The sequence below is a fragment of the Lonchura striata genome, chromosome 6 (genome assembly GCF_050655825.1).
Source record: "Lonchura striata isolate lonStrDom1 chromosome 6, ASM5065582v1, whole genome shotgun sequence".
NCBI lineage: Eukaryota > Metazoa > Chordata > Aves > Passeriformes > Estrildidae > Lonchura > Lonchura striata.
In genome coordinates, this window is record NC_140708.1 from 29,423,917 (window position 1) to 29,444,789 (window position 20,873).

The 20,873-nt window shown below is 41.5% G+C and overlaps 1 protein-coding gene across 2 annotated transcripts in view; it reads right to left on the reverse strand.

Annotated features, from left to right (window-relative positions):
- Positions 1 to 20,667, reverse strand: part of COL17A1 (collagen type XVII alpha 1 chain) — a 39,319-nt gene extending 18,652 nt beyond the window's left edge. The window contains exons 1-22 of one of the 2 annotated variants that reach the window (XM_085583661.1): positions 20,527 to 20,667; positions 16,071 to 16,136; positions 15,339 to 15,383; positions 14,414 to 14,512; positions 12,355 to 12,492; positions 11,937 to 11,984; positions 10,979 to 11,014; positions 9,344 to 9,391; positions 8,883 to 9,026; positions 7,566 to 7,709; positions 6,777 to 6,848; positions 6,293 to 6,364; positions 5,891 to 5,956; positions 4,470 to 4,631; positions 4,013 to 4,102; positions 3,829 to 3,873; positions 3,108 to 3,257; positions 2,447 to 2,662; positions 2,099 to 2,137; positions 1,148 to 1,174; positions 636 to 662; positions 84 to 146 (exon numbers count right to left, since the gene is read on the reverse strand). In XM_085583661.1, coding sequence (XP_085439787.1) covers positions 84 to 146; positions 636 to 662; positions 1,148 to 1,174; positions 2,099 to 2,137; positions 2,447 to 2,662; positions 3,108 to 3,257; positions 3,829 to 3,873; positions 4,013 to 4,102; positions 4,470 to 4,631; positions 5,891 to 5,956; positions 6,293 to 6,364; positions 6,777 to 6,848; positions 7,566 to 7,709; positions 8,883 to 9,026; positions 9,344 to 9,391; positions 10,979 to 11,014; positions 11,937 to 11,984; positions 12,355 to 12,492; positions 14,414 to 14,512; positions 15,339 to 15,383; positions 16,071 to 16,125 — 1,786 coding nt within the window. In that variant the 5' untranslated portion in view covers positions 16,126 to 16,136; positions 20,527 to 20,667. Of the gene's footprint in view, positions 1 to 83; positions 147 to 635; positions 663 to 1,147; positions 1,175 to 2,098; positions 2,138 to 2,446; positions 2,663 to 3,107; positions 3,258 to 3,828; positions 3,874 to 4,012; positions 4,103 to 4,469; positions 4,632 to 5,890; positions 5,957 to 6,280; positions 6,365 to 6,776; positions 6,849 to 7,565; positions 7,710 to 8,882; positions 9,027 to 9,343; positions 9,392 to 10,978; positions 11,015 to 11,936; positions 11,985 to 12,354; positions 12,493 to 14,413; positions 14,513 to 15,338; positions 15,384 to 16,070; positions 16,137 to 20,526 lie in introns of both variants that reach the window. The other variant, XM_085583659.1, reaches the window with a different exon arrangement.
- Between the last annotated feature and the right edge of the window lie 206 nt (positions 20,668 to 20,873).

Below are 20,873 nucleotides of genomic sequence, written 5' to 3' on the forward strand. Positions count from 1 at the left end.
ATGCTCACATCAGCCAAGTGTCTGTATTCCCATGCCATGTGCCAGTCAGTTGTGAATGACTCAGCACTGACAGAGATGCTCACCCATGCTTCCCTTCTGGCCTTTTGGTCCTTCTGGTCCTGCATGCCCAATTGGACCAGGAATGCCTGGAAAGAAAACACAGTAAACGTTCAGTAAAGTTCTTGACTATGTACCATAAAAGAATAACATTCAACTTAGGGGAACTTCAAGCCTGGAGAGATTAATTCTATGGGGTAAAGAATATATTACTCATAAGGTGGGTACTTGATGTCTTTAGAAGAACACAATACATATAAAAGCACAAGAAATCTGAACCAAGTATTTATGCATCTGTAGGACTCTTTCAGTGCTAGACTAGAATCTTCACAAACCCAAATTCAGCATGTTCAACTAAGGGGAAGTCTGGCAAAGACTTTGCTTGTAACCAAATCTCTGAGCTGTGTCTGTAGGTCAAGATATTAATCAAGTGACTTAGTCTATACTAAATATTGACTCTTCAGAGAACCACCTTGAGCTAAGTTCAAGGAATTTTTCAAGAAAGTGCAAAATTTGTTCTTGCCCACAGTAATGTAAGTACATGTCCTCCCTCAAAGAGGAACTGAACTATAGCTCACCTGGAGCACCAGGAAGTCCTTGATCACCTGTAGACAGAAACAAAAAGACAGTCAGTGGAGAATAAGTCTTCTCTTTTTGTCCTTTTGGCTAACCCTCACCGTCATAAAAAGAAGTTTATGTTCCTGGAATATTTACAAGTTCCAGTGTCTCCAGCAATTGTCTCCCTTGTATTCATGCAAATAATTGCATCGTTCACACCATGCAAAATCCTCTGGGCACTGTAGCACTTTGTGATTAAAACACATAGAGCCTGGCTTCAGGAATTACTTTCATCCAGGCAAAAGGAGCTTCTAGATTCAAAGTGAGATGTGCTATCTCTTCTACTATGAACTCTAAAATTTTCTTTGACCAGAAAACGAGAGGAAAAACCCCAACCTTCACAACACTATCTGAACTAACAGATAACTAGCATCAGCTTCTCCAAATTCTGGAGTAACAAATAACCATTTGCTACCCAGGCCCTACAACAGGCTACCAATCTTCCTGAGAAAGCAGGTAACTACAAACTTACCTTTGGGACCTTGTATTCCCATGTCACCTGAGAAAAGTGGAAAAAAAAGTTGAATCAAGAGACATCCTATGATTACTCATTAATTTTGTCTTCTAGTTGCTTTCCCACTTTTAATTAAATACAAAGGAATTATGGCCAAACAGGACACTTCACACTGGAATAGTACAAGACCAGACACAGTCTGGCCTTTCACACTGGCACAATACAAGACTGAGCCTCCTGTATTGTTCTGTGTGGGATCAGGGTCTCTACAGTTTACATGGCAAACTGGCAGGAGCAGGACAGTGATTGTGCCCCTGCACTCAGCACTGGTGAGGCTGCACCTCACTGCTGTATCCAGTTCTGATCCCTCACTACAAGGTCTTGAGGTACTGAAGTGAGTCCAGAGAGGAGCAACAGAGCTGGTGAAGGGTCTGGAACACAAGTCCTGTGAGGAGTGGCTGAGGGAGCAGGGGATGTTTAGCCTGGAGCAGAGAAGACTCGGGGGGGGACCTTATTGCTCTCTACAACTGCCCGAAAGGAGGACAGTGAGCTGGGGGTCAGCCACTTCTCCCAAGTAACAAGCGACAGGACAAGAAGAAATGGCCTTAAGCTACACCAGAGAGGTTTAGATTGGATATTAGGAAAAATTTCTTCACCAAAGGGGTTATGGGGAATTGGAACAGGCTGTCCAGGGGAAGAGTTGTCCCTGGAGGTATTGAAAAGACATGTAGATGTGGCTCTTAGGAAGCTGCTTTAGTGATGGACATGGACAGTGTTACACTTATGGTTGGACTCCATAATCTTCAAGATCTTTTTCAATCAAAACAATTCTGATTCTTTTTGTTGAAGTATAAATCATCTTCATCTTTCTCATTGCTAATTGCCCCTTGAAGCAACAACCACCACAAAATTGTGTATTGCCAGAGCCAAGGAGCTGGACAGGGGAAGAGAAGAACTATATGGCTGTACCTTTCTCACCACGTTCTCCTTTCTCCCCTCGGAAGTAGCCTGTAACAGGAAGTGAAGGGGCTGTTAGAGTTCATTATACAGCAGAGTAAATACTTATTTCCAGAACAAAAAATCCAGCTATTTGGATTTGAGGCTACAGGCAGCACAGTATAGTTTTGTGAGTTTCCGCTGTAAATTTGTTTTCACAAATACATGAAATTTGTAAAGATGGGAGAATGTTGGCTCCTCTGTTGTTAATCTCTTTCCATCATGCACTAAATAGAAGTAAATCACCTTTTCCTTGCTAACAAAAGTAGCATGAGAAATAAGGTATAAGGTATAAAGTATTCATTTTCTGACTCTGCTCACCTCGTTCTATTTCCTTATTCAGTCTGCTCTTCACCATCAACCAGACTGACTCTTCATTTTCATATGGAAAGGTCAAGGAGGGTGAGTTACCATGAAGGAAGTCTACTCTTGAAACATCCTTTTCTATTTTTGAATTCCCTTGGTTAATTGCCAGGAGGCCACCATTGATTTTTTCCAGGTCTTCCACACGAGATTTCAGCTTTCTCACTTCTTCAGCTGGAAGATTAAAGGAAAATGCTAGGGAACATGCTCCCAGATATGCATGCCTGAAATATCTAATGCTATCACAGGAACATGGCAACACTGTGTCAAATGGCTATGGCCACTGAGTTTTGCAGAATTCTTTGCATCTTTTTTTTTTCTCCCAGAAGGGATATCTGGAATTTAAATGACAGCTTTGGAATCTGTTAGTCTTGGAGCAGTAGACCTCAGATCTCAGGAGCTTTCTATCCTACTCACCCCAAGACTATATAACTCCTCAAAAAAGACTGTATTCCTTATCTATTCTTTCTGTCCATTTATAATATCTCAGTAGCAAGTCACCATTAAGCTAAATGTTTTACTCAGTTCTCTGGCTTAGTATCTCTGGTGCTTGGGCTTGTTCCCAACAACTCTTTGTCATTCTATACCATTCAACATTTTTTTCTCCGTTATTTCTTACCCAGAGCAATCAGTCCAAAAAGCAATCCAAGGAGAAACAACCAGGCTAGAAGCAAACCCAGGAGCCATTTCCACCAGCTACAGCAGGAACCACAGGGACACCAGGATGGTGCTGATCCAATTGCACCCCCTGCATCACCACTTCGTATTTCTGGAAGAGGGAAAGAAGAATATCCTGGTTACTGAAGAGTTCCTTGACTTTGGAGTTAAGAATCTCTTACAATAAGGACATCAGGGCCTGATCCATTATACAAAGGGCTGTGGAAAAATCTTTATGCCACTCTGTGCACATGGTGAGTGTAATTCTAGTCCCTGTAGAATTTGGGAAAAATTTCCAAAGGGAATTCAAACAGGGGACAAAAAAAAATAACAGCTGTAAAACATGATCACAAGAGGGTAAGTTTTTTGTACAGATCTGCACCATAAATGACAGCAATAGCCAGCATGGTCTGTCTGAGCCCTCTCTTCCCCATAAATCTGTCCAAGTAGCAGGATGCAGCTGGCCTGTCAGCTATGTGATTTTCTCTAGCCATGAAAAAATAACCCAACTGTCCACTTATCTACAATCAAATCACTGGTACCCATTTCTCTGGTAGCCTCCTGAACATTCCCCTGCTCTGATTCATTGCTCAGAGACCACTCATGTCCCTCAAGAGCAATTGCTTTTTTGTGTATTGTGCTTTGGTGCTTCTTCCAATGAAAGTCTGAGTGGTATCACTTACCTGCATAAGTTTCTTTGTCCCTTTTTGGCATGGATTTCAGCCCTCCTGTTTTAACAACAGTAAAAGATATTTTACCAGTCTTTCTGTGCAGGATAAAGTTTAGAGTGTGGGCTTGAAAGGGAAAGATAGTAATGGAGGCAGAACGAGAAAGTTGTGTTGCATTTCCATGGGAACAAATTCTTACCATTTGCATCTGATTTTAGGCCAGTATCTGTAGCATAAGAGGAGGAAAATCCCTGCTTCTCTTTCTTCAAGGTGTCTTCTACAAAAGATCCTGAACAGGAACCAAATATAATTAGAAACATTACTCCAGAAGTTAAACCAGGCTAATCTTCTTTCATTGGCAAAGGTGTATTTTTCTTGGGAAGACACAATAGCTCTGCTTGTCTAAACCAGATCTAGGGCTTTTTTTCTCTCAAAGCTCCTGAGCTTTGTGAAATATCCTGAGGCACACTCTGGAGCTTCAAATGCAAAAGCTAGACCCAGGTTTCAGCTGGCATGGTTAAAAGCTGCCTGCCTGTCAGAGGTTCTTGTATGATTTACAAGTTAGGTGTAGTGCCCTGAATGTTGAACTTCCCTTATGGTCAGTCTCCATTTCTCTACCCTCAGAATAACCACATGTCCTGAGAAAGGGATGTTACCTCCATTAAGTCCAGTGTTAGAACCACTAAAGACTTTGCCAGTGTCCTTTGTCATGACCAAGAGCTCCATCTCCTTTGCAGGTGCCTTCTCCTTCTCCACCAGCAGGAACTTGCAGTCTTTGCGCAGAATGTCGTCTCCCTGGGAGCTCAAAACAGTTCCTCCTGGAATATTTGTAAAAGATGGTGAAGAGGAGATGAATGTGGGCCATTGAGTCCATAACTACAAGCCACATCACTTTTGTTCATAAAAACAGGTAGTCACATTGTGATTGGGGTTGCAACTACAATAAGAGTCCTGTAAGAGATATACTGGTCACTAAAGGTAACAGGAGAGATGTGCATGTCATTAGGTTTCTTTGGAGATGTGCATTTCACTAGCAGAGGAGGCCCTGCTGCCAGAAATTGAGAACATCTGGAATTCAATCATATGTAGAAGTGATTTGCTCAATGAGCTCTTTGCTCCTCAAACACACTTCCTGTGGAGTCAAAGAAACTCAGCCTGAGAGACATATTCAGGAGTCAGCAGAACCAGCACAGCTCAAGCTGAGGAGCCCATCAAGCACTGCCAAGCTCCTCTGTCAAGCACTATTCAAGCTACTCCAAACCACTGCATATCCTGGGAGCCAGGCAGGGTTAGGAGACATTGAACTGCCCTTTACTGAGGTTTGGCACAGACCAAACAAGGTTCAAAATCATCACTGTGGTGACTCCTGTGCCACTCGACATTATGAACTATGTCTGGAATAATGTACAAACATGAATTTGTATACTGACACAATACTGAAAATCAACATAAACAGGATGTTATTATTCCATTACTCTAGCAGAACATGGAATAAACCTTTATTAGAAATGTTATCATAACTTCTGTGGTCTTTACATCTATTTTTAAGCTTTGTCTTTGGGAGTCCTTGGATTACAAGGCAAACTTGGCTTTCTTTACATACACAGAAGAAAGTGTAATTTATAACTCTCAGAGTTGCAGAAAAGAGCTGGAAAGGATGAATCCTGACTGTTCAAGGACAAAGGGCTTCTCTCATTAAAAAAATGTATTCTGATCATGTATAAGCAAATTCCTTAATTTTTGAGTGGTTGAAGCTGGTACAATTGAAAAATTATTTTTAAGAGCAACATTGCAAATGTTTTGGCTTCAAATGAAGTACAATTTCACGTGTGCTCTTCTATCCAGCTTCCTGCGTGCTGAGCAGAAATAGCTCAGAATTAAACAATCCAAATGATTGTAGAGAACTGAATCAGACTAGCTCATTTGCTTGTTCTTAGATTCTGACTCTCTTTCTTTTCAGAAAGGTACTGGCTAGTGACAAGTTATGCATCTGAGTGTGACTCACTGAGTCTCTAACTCATTTCTATGATATGCCTGTATGAGGCCATGCCCAAACACCTGTGAATAACACACTCACCTGCTGAGGCAGACACACCAGTACTTGCCATGGTGTTGCTCTGAGAAGTGTTCTTCATCCCATATGCTGCAAAGAAGAAATTCAACAATGACAGAGATGAAGAATAACAAGGGATCTACACACAGCAAACATTTCAAAAATCTTTTTTTATTTTTTTCCTTGGACAACTCAAACAACCAAGGATTTCCCCAGCAAGCAAATTTCTAGTGCATCAGCACTGGGAGCTGTTCCTGCACATGCATAGCAGAGGAAATGTTCCTCAATATCCCTTCATACCACACTGTGCTACACAAGAAGAAGGTGATGAGGAGGCCTCTGTCAAGAAGAACCTTCTAGTCACTACAGAAAAGGTGGGAGACTTGGTGACTCTCACACTTTCTCTAGGCTTACTTTGCTGCTGACCTGCAGAAGCTGCTGTAGCATTCTGGGTTGCAGAAGAAGAGCTTGGAGACAGGTTGTTTTGAACTCCAAATACTGCAAAGAAAAGCATTGCAATGAGGGTTATGTGAGTCCTGCAGTGCAGCTGGCATTCTGGCTAAAACCCAAACAAAACCAGTGACACAAAAATAATGACCTCTTCAAATGAATTTCACCAGCTTTCTGGAGGCACCACAGGACTTACAACAAAATGTTTTGTAACTTAGTTCACCTTGCTGTATTGTTATTGTTGGCCCAGGACAATAATGATGATAATAATATTTTAAAACATTATATTGAGTCACATTGTGAGGTCTCATGGCTGCATGGACATTTCTGCAGGTGGGGCAAAGAGGTGCTGACACTCAGATAAGGCATAGGAGAGAAACTGTTATATTGGTATTATTTCACTGTAGTTGTCTGCCAGAAATGCAGTGCTGTCAAAATGTGAAGGGAAGGAAAATCTGACCTGTAGAGGAAGAGCTGAGGCCCGCATTCAGAGTATGATTGCTGGGAGCCAGGTTATTTGGAACACCAAAAACTGCAAAAAGAGGAAGTGAAATGTTATTACTCCTCTCAAATCATAAATCTAATATCCAAAGGTCAGTGGCATAATCCTAGAAATCAAGAGTCAGCTTGGAAATGCAACTAATAATAATGCACAATTATTGCACAGACGAAAAATCTTGACAATTGTGACAACAAACCACCCTTTTATTGAACTGACAAAGGCAAAAAATTCCTACCTCAGACAAGATGAGATCATATGACAGTGAGAGAAAGTAAAGCTTTAAATAGTATTTCATCATAAAGCTTCTTGTGGTTTTTCTCTGCAACTAGGGAATGCAGAATCTCTGGCATTTAGAAATGGGCCTCACCAGGTATAAGAACACACAAAAGTTACTCATTTTTAGTATATGAGCCATTCTTACAATGGGACAGGATAATCCAATATTAGTTTGAGTCTAAACTAGTTTTTACAGGGAATGTGAGCTAGACCTCATTGACAAAGATGTCATCAAAATTTAGTGACAGTCCGAGAGTCAGGACAATAAATCCTCACAAAGAAGGATTTTAAGATACATTCAGTGGAGAAGCAGAAAGCACCAAATTACAGAAAACCAGAGAAAATTCAAGCCTATCCCTTGCCATTTTGATTATTTCATCATTTTAGTTTGTGCTGTGCAAAAAAAACCTGCTTTTGACCCAGTTTTAGGACAGTTCCATCCTTCAAACCTGGGCAATCCAGTGAGCATACCTGATCCTGTAGAGTGAGACATGGCATTGATCAAGGAAGAGCTGTTATGGTATCCACCAAGGGAAGACCCAGCAGGCAAAGTGGAGGACCACATGTATGAAGGGAGGGCAGTATTCAGTATGGTTGTGTCATATGTCCCTGACACTGCAAAAACCAAGCAGACAGAAGTGGCTTTCAACAAGGCCAGGCTTGTGGCTCAGCATGCCCTGCAGGTTTATAAGGCAAACAACTTACATTTCAATTACCAATTAGAGTCAACCCAATGACTCCAGTTTAGTATGGTATAACTGACCTCAAACATCAGCTGATTACAGCCCCCACAAATTTTAACCAATGGAGTATAGATTGACCTGATAGCATGATCATTCACAATAAACCACCCCAGTCTGCCATTCCATTAATAAATCACCCTGGGCTATGGGATATATGGCTTTTGCTTCCCACATACGTCTCTGATTGGTTCACCAATGTACTAGACTAAAATTCTGTTTTAGACAGGATTGGAACTCTGAGTAAGATAAAAGATACTGGTTTTAGATATTTATGGAAGACAATGGAGTCAATGTCAATACCACTTCCTCAAACCCTGTCATGAGGTGTATAAAAAACTAAAAAAGGTTGTAGTATTTTAAGTACCACTTCAGTTATAGAATCACAGAATCATAGAATCACAGAATGATTTGGGATTAAAGGGACCTTAAAGATCATCTAGTTTCAACCTCCTGCCATAGGAAGGGACACCTTGCACTAGACCGAGTTGCTGAAAGTCTCATCCATTCTGGCCTGGAATACTTCCAGGGATGAGCCATCCACAACATCTCTGGGCAACCTGTGCCAGTGCCTCACCACTCTCAAAGAATTTCTTCCTAATATCTGAGCAAAGCCTTCCCTCTTTCAGTTTGAAGCCATTCCCCCTTGTCTTCTCATACAGTTCCTGATGAGTCATTATCAAACGGTAAGGTTAATAAATCACTCACTGAAATGTTGTCTTCAGTCCTATCTCTCTGTCTCACTTGGAGATAAGAGATCAAATTACTCTCAGACACATTTGTTTAGAGCTCTTATCTCTGCTAGAAATACCTCTGAATTGAAACTAGTGGCAGAAAGAATGGACTCATTTTTTTTGAAATTAGACTAGTCACTAGAAAGATACCCAAGATGGCTCTTGTTACAGCAACACCTGGACAGTTTTTCAGCATTCTGACCCCTTTTTAGTACAGGAACACCATGTATTCTTATCTGCATGTTCTTAACATCTGAGTACTTTTTATGGCAAATGCTGTTTGGAATGACTGCAACATTGCTAGTGCCAAGTACCTGACTGAGAGCTCTCAGTGACCATCTTTGTCTCCACCACAGCCTTTTTCGGTATCGGGAGTGTACCGGATGGTGACCGAGTAGGGCTGCAGCTGGCAGATCGACTTCCTTTCAGCAAACGTTTCACATCATCCAACTCCGTCCCTAGCAGGAAAAGCAAGTCCAGAGTCACCCAAAAGCCATGTTTCACTGATCTGTAATCTTGCTCTGGATCTAAATAATTCAGTGGAATTTATCTGCATATCTATGAAGTTGTTACTTCCTGGGAGTGCCACTTAATGACAAAGCTCCAGAGGATGTTTTTGGGAGAACCATTTTACATATTTGCAAGAGCACCACCTAACCCACAGAATGTTTCTTTGTCCAGAAAAGGGACTCAAATTAATGATCTTAACAGGAAAAGACATAATCCTAGCAGCAACACCCTCTACCTTATCCCTGATACCCCTGGAATAACTTACATCTGCCAGAGGGAGATGCGCTCTGCAGTCGGACACGTATTTCACTCTCTGGGAAGATAAAAAGCAGATCATGAATATGGAGAGAGATTCATTTGTGCCCTGGGCTGGGAATGAAACTTCAGGCTGAAGTGAATTCCTTCCTTCTTGCTGTCTGTTTCACCTTGCTGTCTGACTGTTTAGTCTGAGCAGTACTCATGGCCCATGTGAATTGGTAGCAAATGGGCCTGGGTGACTTTTTGTTTTGGGGTCATATTTTGTTACTTTAAATTCCAGGGAATTATATTTCACTCATTGATGGCCTCTGCTGAAGTCAATAATGCTGCTGCTGTTGGATATACAGAAGGTCTAATTATGCAGTCCTCATTCATCACAAATATTATTTTTTACTGTCCTTCTGAACAAAAAAATTAGAGAGCCAAAAGAAGTTTACTAAATACACAAATTCCCTACTACTTCTTGGGTACAACTGACATCTCTACAGTGGGCTGTATGATTCAGTCTCTTACTAGTTACTGACTTCTCTTTTGGCTCACTGAATGTAACCAGTCCAGTTTTCAGTCAACATTCTCACCAGGTACTCAATTGCTATTACCTTATTTTTACTGGACCTTTACTGTCCAGCACAAGAAACTGCAAAGTTAATGTGATTTGTCTGGGGTGAGCCTTTAAACTTGCCTCCCACAAGCAAAGTGGCCAGCCAGAACATGTGATACATGCTCCTCATGATGAAATCTGACAGTGCATGCACTAGAAAAGAAATACTATCTTGGCATTCATGTGGAGAAGATGATGGATTGGAATTATTTTCTGAAGTAATATGAGAAGCTGGACCTGATTCTCTGGTGTCTACTTTATTATGCATGGCTTAGTTCTGCTGGGAGCTCAGGTATGTAGTGTGCTAGAGGAGACTATGACGATCTGAGGCAGAATAATTGGGAATGTGACACTCTCCAGGAGGACTGTGCAAGACCATGCTGTGATTTATAACTACTGCTAAAATTAACTTGAATAAAGTGACATTATAGTTTCCTCTTCAAAAAACTGGAAACAGATACTACATTCTTGGAGACCAAGATAATCCTTCTTTCCCCAACACCGTTAATAAATTATTAGAAGAACTGAATGATTTAAACAATGCAGAACTTTACAGTGAGCTGGCTACAGACCAGAGTAAGTCTGAAATTTCCTCACCATCTTTTTACTATCAGCATGAGATTATTTCAGGGTTTGCTTTATGGTTTGCAAGACAGATCACAGTAGGAGAAGCATAAATGCAATTACTGTGAAAATGTCAGAGGCTGGTCCCAGAGCACGGATGGACTAAGGTTATTGTAGTGAACAGACAAATTGGAAGACTATGTTCTGTACCCTTAGACATCCAGGTTTCCAAGAATATCTTCTTTCTGACACAGTCCCAAACTACCATGGCGTTCACTAAGGTAAACTTTTACACCTAACTTGTTTAAACAACTGCTTACAGATGCATGGTTCACATCTGAAGTTGTGCAGATCCACGTACCTCATCTGATTGCTCTACACTTAAACTGGATTCCAGCTAAAGAATAGGTCTATTTAACACACCTGAATTATGCTGAACTGAAAAAAGGAGGCTTCTCAAAGAACAGTGTCACTCACCTCGACTTTGGCTTCTCCCTCTCGTAGAGGCAGATGCTGTGAACAATAATAAGAGAAAATCTGTAATAATCTTTACTGGCTGTGGCATCTCTGAAAATCAGCACACTGATCTTACTCAGGGTGCTTATATTCAGACAGTAATTCTTCTTGGAGTACAGCTGGGAGAATTGAACCATTAAGAGATTTTATCAGGCCCCCTTTAGACCATAAGGTATTCCAAAGAATCAGTAGCACCTTTAGCCTTTCTGAACCAGATACTGTTTCTTTTTATATAATGTTGTTTGTAGATGGTGATGTCCCATTTCAAATGACCAAAAGGAAGTAAAGAGGCCTGTTGACCCTACTGACCAATGCTGGATATTGTGAAACCCTGCCTCCTCTATGAGCCAAAAGGAGACCTGATCATAACGTTCCACTGTCTTCACTGAGTAAAATCAGCAGCTCAGAGTTTGGACAGGGCAAGACAATAACTGCTGACAATGTTTAGTGTAAATATATAATTTGATAGCCACTTCATTTTTCCATATATACTTGATGAAGTCTAGAAATGAGCTACTGGAAAAGTATATCCAGCAATTACTCAAAATCCTAAGAGTCTGGACTTTCTTGCTTGCAGCTGTTCTCCGAGCTATTCTGGAAGGGTGAAGTAAATGCTATGAAGTATCCCATGTCTGTCTTCTCCTGTCCATGTCCTCTATCATACAGGGAATATCACAAATGCAGCTGAGAGCAGCAGATACACAGTATCCACCCTCTGTTTGAACATGATCAGCCAGAAACCTGACTTTCAGCTGTTAATGTAAATCCCAAATAACTCCTCTGAGGGAGTTGCATGATGGCCCAATACAGAGGTAGCATAGGTAAATCAGGACGCAGCAATGTGCAAAAAGCCATTATGGTCAGCAACTCACATGACCTTGCCATAATGTTCAGAGGAACGGCTCTAAAAAGGACATACCAAAATCTTTTCTGGGAAATTCAGGAGAAGAGTTGGCACTGGAGCTCCCTGCAAAGAACAGAAAGATGTACATTAATACTTTGTATAAGATCATTAAAAGTTTTCAAAACATGTCTTCCTGGCAACTGTTTAATCTCCCAGAAAACATTTCCATTTACAAAAAAAAAAAGAGCTCTTCAGGTTTCACATGAAAGAGCTGCTAATGTCCTTCAACAAATATATGCCACAACTCCTTTTAGGAATGAGCATTATTCTTAGGATAAGTAGGACTTAATAATGAAATTCTGTCCCTGATGGTTTATTTCCTAGGAAAACCACAATGGGAATGGGGACAATTCTGCACTAAAGTGACCTCAGAGTGCACTGCAGATTGCCTCCACTGCACATTGCCTCCCTTCTATGGAATGTTCTGTGATACCTTCATATGTTGCATGGCGGTTGACATAGGTTTTTCTTTCAAATGTTGAGCCAGGTGATTTGGTGAGAGTAGAGCTGGGAGACTGTGCTTGTCTGTAGCTGGAGGATGATGATGTTGAATGCAATCTACCACTTCCACCTATGGTTAAAACAAAACACCATCAGCAAATGGAAGAGAAGTCCTGGCAGTACATTCTGGATGCCCTGCGCGCTTTATGTTACTATCTTCTGAGCTGGAAAATTTTGCACTGATGTTTCACACTGAGAGATGGACAAGAACAATATCAGCATCTAATTCTGGCTGTCCTCAGCATTCAGGGCAGAGAGGAGTATTTGTTATCACTATGGCTTCAAAACAGATTTGTCAATGATATGCATGAAACCAGGTTCTAGGGCAATAGTGAACCATCTCCCCTGAGCGGGAAAAAATCTAGCTCTGGATGATGCTGAGTTTTGGTTAGGATATAGATTCACTTGTAAACTCAAGTGTTACATGACATAGGCTACAAAAACTAGGACACTATTAAACCAAACTCAACGTGCTGAAGGATGCAGTTTATGATATAATGGAAAGCAGAGATGAGTGCACTTTCCCATAAAGCAGCTATCCACACTCCCACTTAGTCCATTTTCTGGAGAAGTGATTGAGGTGTGTGCCAGGCCCAAGACAGTCTGGACATTATTAGTACCTGTTATATGTAGACAGAAGAAACAATTTCCCTTCTAATTCACATCAGTGCTGTGGAGAAAGAACTGAGAGCAGCCATAATTATTGTGTTCATACTCTTGCACAAAATATAATGATGGAATATGATCAGGATGCAGCACAAAAGGAGTCCTGTGATAAACTGCAACCTATCTATGCTGATTATCAGGATCAAACTGGATATTGTTTACCCATCCCTACAAACAAAAAGTATGTCCTTCTGATTGCAAGAGTGTTTTTATGCCAACTTCCCCTCTAAAAGGACTCATTTTGTTCTGTAACTTTTCCATTTAATTCAGCAGAAAGAACTACTGTGCCAAGTAGGCCTCTGTTACAGGCATTCTGCAAGAAAGTGGGAAAGAAGAAACTACAGAATGTTCTGTGAAACTTCAAGAACTCAGTATATCTGAAGTTCAGATTTTTTTCTCTTTTTCCAGACTGAAAAAAGTAAGACAGTAATCCTCCATGGTCCTCTGAGTTTGCAGGACTGGGTTCAGCAGCACTGGTGCCAGTCCAGACAAATAGACCAACGTCTGCAGTGAAGTTACTTCACATGTGGCCTGAGGCAAGGTGATTCCACACTCTGGCCTTTAACCGGCATGCAGGTGCCTGTCAGATCTCTTCGGTACAGCTAACTCTCCCTCCAAAGTGCACTTCACTCCCTTTTGTTTGTCAGCTCCCTTGGAGCACAGAATGTTTTCCATAAGGAGAGTTGTCAGTCTCACTAGGGACAGAGAAGTGTGCCAGGTACCTGGCTAGGAAGCTTAGTCTTTAGAAGTCTTTGGTATGACAATCTAACAGCTGGGCAAAGAATGCTGTTAAAAAAGAATCCTGGTTTTACGGAGTAGGCAGCACACACTAATTTAACACATCCAGAAAATCTGGCAAAGTGCTCAAAGTGCTAAAGCCATGGGCACACAAATATAAGAAAATATTTTCTAGGAATTTCTTTAATAATATTCTACCGGTAGCAAGATCAACAAAAATATTGATCAAAACTGTCTTTAGAACAAAAATGGTCAGAAAGACTGTGATTTGGAAAACCTGAAAGAAAGGAAATTCAGTTTCTGAATGACTTCTCAAAAATAGTAGGAATGATATTTTTTGTTGTTGTTCTCCTGAAATTAAGTTCTCCCTGTGGAAAATGGGATTTTGCCATTAACTCACCCATTCTCAAACCCAGCTTTCGGGAAGGAATATCTTTGCTTTATGTATGCATTTGGCACTTCTACTTTCATAAATCCTGTTTTCCTTACCCCTGGCTCACATTACTTCCCTGCCTTGAATCTCTCCTCAGCCCATTTCTGCTGCCTTTGCTCTCTGTTTCCAACTGGGCAATGCTTTCCTTCCTTACTTGAGGTCACATAGCTGCTTCCATGGGTGTACGACCGCTTTTCCACTCCACTCCCTCCGGTGTGGGATGATGTTTTGAGCCCACTGCTGCTCCCTCCTTCTGAAAGAGATGAGCACAAAATGAGACAGTCTCTCTAGGCAGGAGATAGGAGAGATAGGAAGAGCAAGGACACTGCAAGAGAAGGCAGGAGGGACCCAAAGTTCCCCACACTCTTACAAGTACAGCTTTATATCTGGTGAGAGATCAGAGGTACAGAGAAGTATCTTGGCAGAGCAGACATGTATTCACACTCCACAGCCAGCAGGTTTGTAGACAAGTTTTGCTTCATGCACAGACTGAAGGATACTCCTGTTAACCCTCATCATAAATGAGATGATAATGCATTTCCTTGCCAACTCAGCTGCAGCAAACTAATCAAGGATATGTTGGGATAAAGAGTGTGGAGGATTCTTCCCTATTTGGAGCTTGTACTTCTCTGCAGAGGTAGAAATGTCCTGTGACCTTTGATATTACTGAAAAGATTCACCCACTGTTGCCAGTTGGGTAAGATGACAGGGAAATAATACACTGCAGCCCCAGCAGTGGAACCTGCAAACCCATCACTTTTGATCCTTGTTCCCAACAGAGAGTCACCACTGGAGACCCTATATATGGACTTAAATCTTTGCAGAGTCTGGTCTTCTAGTCTTAGTAGAGTATGTGGCTTTGTTTCTGACCCAGACAGGTCCTCAAATGCTACACCTCTCCAATAACAAGTTTTCTGGGAGAAAGGCATTTCTGAAAATTGCTGTCCTTTGGGTGTAGATCTTTATGCACTGAGCTCTGCTGCACCAAGGGAAAATAATGGAAACAATGCAGACAAATAATAGCATGGATAGGCACAGAACACCAAGCAGAAGCAATGCAATGACTAACAATTACTTACTGGGTGGCAAGGATGTCAGTCTTGTGGTTACAGTCTCTGTAATAACTGAGGGAAGAAAAGGGTGCAGAATTAATGGCATGTTAATATAGCCAAAGTGGATCAATGTTCTACCTATTCTCCATGCAAAAGTATGACTTGTTCAAAGAAGATTGACTCATTTAAATAAAAGTCCCTTAAGATAACACTGCCTGGGGCTGTAGCTGTAGGCTCATTATCACACAATGCTATGTTTCTTTGCTGGTCTTTCTAGATCTAAATAAGAATATTACTGCCATGAAAGATTTTTTTCTGTACAAGATTCCTGTAAAATTTCTGGGCACTTCTGAACCACAGCCATTGCTGTAACAGCAAAGCCCACGGTAGCAGCTTCCTACTAGTCAATTCTCATAAAGTCAGCAGAAAATCAACCAGTTTTACACAAAGCCACCAGACAATTTCTAGGACACTCAGGGCATTGATACCAGAGGTAGGAGCAGCATCCCAATGTCTACACTACTCGTTAGAAATGCTATCACAGGGCAATCATCTGGTTAAACAATCAGGTAATGATACACATCTCTAAATGTCTGATCTTGGTCCATTCCATTCCTTATTCTGATTTCAACACAGAGACCAGGGCCAGGAGCAGAATTTAGTCTGGACCTCTGGTCAACATTTAATCCCTTACAGAAATGGCCATTCATTTCTGGGATTTTTGGGATGTGCTATAAAAATGAAAAATCTCCTCCTTACGTCTTTCAGTAACTTCTGATCCATCCTGCCTCGTTTTCTTTGTAACAGAATCCATATCATTGCCACCTGCAAGGAAAACAGAGGGATTGCACTCAGAGTTCTGTGAAGAGTAAGAAATGACAATAGCCCCCCACAAGTCCCACCACTCTGCTCACTTTGGATGGGGACCAGACTGCCTGGAAGATGTCTGTACCAGGGAATTTACAGAGCCCTTCCAGAGCCATGTGAATACTACTGATGGACTGCCACCTACAACACTGGATGCTGCACAAGGCAGCAGAGCTGAAACACCAGGAGGGTCTGTAAAGCCAACAGGTGAGATAGAGGCAGTTGAAGCAAATCCATGCAGTGATAGATTTTAGACCTGGATTTATATCCAGACTACTATGGTCTCTAGCTGTGCCCCTATAAAGGTTTGATGAAAACCAGTGGATCAAAACACTACTCCCACACATCTGTTCTGGGCAAGACTAAACAGTGCAGGATTAACTGTGCAGGCAAAGCTGCAGGGCTCCCTGCACCCTGCCAGTACTGCCAGATAAACCTCAGCAGAAATACTTCTAACAGTAATAGGGCATTCTCAGGGTACACTGATGCTAAAGCCACAGCACTGACTTCAGCAAAGCAGAAAAACTACCGGGGGTACCTTTGCTATTTTTGACAGCAAGGAGCTTAACCTTTACCTTGTTTTACAGATAGTGCAGCAACAGTTTGGAGACCCTGTCTGTGGCTTTGGAATCTTATCTACTTTAACGCCAGGTCAGTCTACACAGTGCTGGAATTGATACTGTGGATGCTGTGAACATTCTTTTTCATTACTTGGATCCCTCTCTAGTCAAAATTATAATCTCTACTAGAGGTATGACTGTCTGCCAAGGCAGGAATATCACAAAAAGACATAATTGTGGAAAAGAGACTTCATCTAGAAGAGAAAACACTTCTGTCAGAAGGAACCACACAACTGCTCACTCCTAGTCTTGCTAAGATAACATTTCATCTTGTGCAGCCACAGACAATGAGAAGGAAGAGATTTTAATTTACACACAAGCTCACCATAGGCCAAAACTTTTCACTGGATTTGAAGTGTTTGCCTTTAAACTGAAGGCCCAGCTGTACCAAAACCAACACATTTAAGATACTGAGTCTTAAAAAAGCTTTGGGCAAAATCCCTTTCAAGTTTTAAAGCTCAGCTTGATGGAGAACCCAAGACCATGTCCCCCAGTTCTGCTAAATTTGAGTTTGATTCTCATGATTCCTTTTACTCTTCTGTAAACTGCAGCTCCCTTGATGTTACACTTGTACTGCCCAGGTATAAACACTGACACAAGGCAAGATACATCAGAGAGTCTGCAGGAATATCCAACATTCAGATTAATTCTGTTTTTAACCAGATTAATTCTGTCTTTAACTGCTATTCCCAGAGCTGGACAGGAACAATTTGAGTGGAGAAGGCACAGTACTAGGCATGCCACTTTAGCCCCCATGACAGACTCATCTGCACTTAACACCACAGTGCCCACAGCCCTCACTCTGCACTGCTGACCCTGAGCTTGTCTAAGCTTCCCTGTAAGTGGAGCTCCTGAGGCCACATCCAACCCTTACACAACTTGGTAGCAGCAGGATGCTGTTCAAGCCTTATGATGCTCACTAACATTAGGGATTTCTAAGGGATTTTCCAGGGTGTTGATTACAACATACAAGCAAGACTTGAGCTACATGCATTAGGAGAGTTTCTCCTCCCCAGCTGGGTAACTCCCCTGCAACACAAGGGTTTCTGGTCATTCACTCCAAGGAAAGGAACTATCTCTGCAACTCTTCTTACTGCATCAACAATGGAAGCCTCTTTCAAGCTCTCTCCCTAAAAACAGATGCTGGAAGCTGTTGTCTAGATGTCAGCACTGTTGGTTTTATCAGTGTTTTTGGCAAGGAGCACTAATTGTATTTGGAAACTGCTTTCCTACTGCTTTCTCTCTGCCATAGGGAGGTGGTGCTGGTTAGGAGTGTTGGAAGAGGCTAGCACCACCATGGAGTGAATGCATCTTCTGCATCTTTGCCTTCCCTTGAGAAAGGGAAGTATCTTGCTGTGATATTAGGAAAAAAAAAGTTAAAGTCCATCTTTGGAGCCATGACCCAGCAGACAGTGCCTGTGTATGTGTGCTTGGTACATGGATGCCAGCAGGCTGACTGTGCTGCATTTGCATTACCTACCAGGCCTGACTCATCTCCCCAGCTCCTATCTGGAGTCACAAAGGCATAGCTGTGGGCTATGTCTGTGGCACAGCCACAGTGTGGTTGAATCAGAGAAGTCATCTGCAGTCATCTCGGAGCAACAAGCAGCAGCTTGTGAAGTGGGGTCACTCAAACAGTGCAGAAAGGTGATCAGCACTATGACCCTTTCTACATAACTCAGGGGCTGTAGTGTGCTTGTGGCACCCACAGAAACTGAGAACTTGCCGCCATTATTGGCACTAGGAACCAGGAGAGGTGTGGTACCGCCACACTTGTGCAGGCTGCTTCTGCTCTGTACAGCATTGAAAGCTGGAGGATGGTAAAACTGCCCAGCACTGTGCTCAGATCTGTGCTTTCCACAAAAGCCTGACAATGCAGGGTAACTCTTGCATCCCCTGTTCCACTTCACTGCAGTGCAACACTGGCAAGGACACTAAGCCATTCTGAGATGGGACATTTAATCCCCTCTTACCATTTTAGAATCTAGGTATTGTATGCAATGGTAATAAAGATTTTTACTGGTATTTTTCAAAGGGGAGTAGAATAGCCCTAAGGGTGTCCTTTGGTGGAAAAATAAAAGCAAGCACATTTCAGAGACTTTTATCCCTTCACAATGTTCTCCCAGTTTTCATCTCACAATGCTGTTGCACTCACAGCACATCCTTTTAGCTCTCTTCTCTCTCCAGTGATTCCTGCTGTGAAACACTCCATTAGGAGAAAGAGGCACCTGCAGGTGCTGAGATTAATAATATTTAATGTCAGCAGAATCTTTTGATCATGAATGCTCTGATAATCAGCAGATGTCTCCAAATGATACCACTGACTATACCTCCCATCATATTACCTGTCTTTTAGGTGCCCCTTCCTCTTAACCAAGCCTTTCAGCTGCCACTGGCCTGAAATTAAAAGAACTGGTTAAAAAATGATCCCTTATTTCTTTTGATCCCACAGACTAAGAATTCGATCTTCTCATTCTGCTCTAAAAGCTGTTACTTTCAAGTCACTTTATCAAAACCAACACAGTGAGAATTTAATAAACCAAATAATATTTCCAAATCTGCTAATTTTGTAGGCTGAAATGAAGCAAATGTCTGGAAAGCAGGTTAGATGCCCAGCCAAAGCTTGGATATGCTGTAGGAACCAAACTCTTCCCTGCCTACAGCCTGTCCTGGTTTCTTTGATACCAATATGTGCTCCAATCTCAGAGCACAAGCAGCAGCACTGCCCAGACTTCACTCTGCTCAGCCAGACACCTTCCTTTCAAAAATATGTCTTCCCCATCTCAAGTATGCTACTCAAAAAGAAATAGGCTGTTCTGACCAGCACAAACTTCTTGGTTGTGGCACAGAAAAGGAGACAAACAATCTGGTATTAATGAAAAAGTGTTTGCAGAATGGGAAAGATCTGCTGTCACCATTTCACTAATGAAGCAACTAGTCATGGAAAAGTACCTTCTCTAAAGTCACTCATGTCAGTCTAAAGACAGGAAAAGGCAAATATTTTACTTTATGCCACTATGGTCAAATTGCTGGACTTGCTGTAGAAAGGATTCAAACTGATTCTCAACTCACAGTCTTCTGACTTACTGTGACCAAAACACCTCATAATCTCCTATGAAAAAAATACAGCACAAAATACATGATCAGTGAGTCACTGCTGATAACAAACTCACTTCTTTGAGACAAAGCAGTTTGTCCATGGCAACGCAAACTTTAACTCAGAAGCAGTTTTAGGCATTCTCACAACTAGAGATTTATTCCTTAATATTACACCCTGCACCCAACATCTGAAGCTCCAATTTACAATCGGTACTCCTTCAGCATATTCTAGCTCTGCTCACTTTTAAAAACAGCCAACAGATGATCTGCATTTCACCATGCCAATACGCTTATGAAACAGAGAAATTTAGCTAAACTTTATCAATTTTGTGGTCGTTTCACAAAAGGCATTAAAAATGTACCCATAACTTGGCTTCACATTTCGTTTCTCCCAGCTGGTAAATACTTCTCAATGGATACTCGCTTCAAACGAGTAGTATTCACTGACAAACAGAAATCCAAAATGATCCAGCCCTTAAGCAAATTTGGTTTTATATTGTATTCCCCATAGGAAAATGTAACACCTGCTTTATCCTGCCTGAAAAGTCAGCCTTTTTCTCAAAGGAATCTGGAATACAGAAAATAAAGGATACCTTTTTCTGCCTTTTTTTTAAAGTAATGTAACTTACCTGGAGTGCTTTGGTTACTGAAATGAAAATCTTTTTTTCTCTTCAACTGCTTCCCTTCTACCAAAAATTTGCCACCTACACTTTATATCATGTCCTTCCAAAGGTGTGTGGAACCCAAGTGATCATCCAAAAATGTTCACCTCTTCTTTGTTTCTCCTGTTTTATTCTTGCCCTTCTTTTGCTTTTCTATTCCTGAGCTCTTATACAAGTCCCAACAAAGGCGTGTCGTTTGTTTCCTGCCTCACCCTAACCTTCAAATTATCTGACACTCAGTGAAAAAAAAAGATCTGCCTCCAGGAATCAAAGTTTATTGAAAGCAAAAATGCTCCTTCCTATTCACTCAGGTA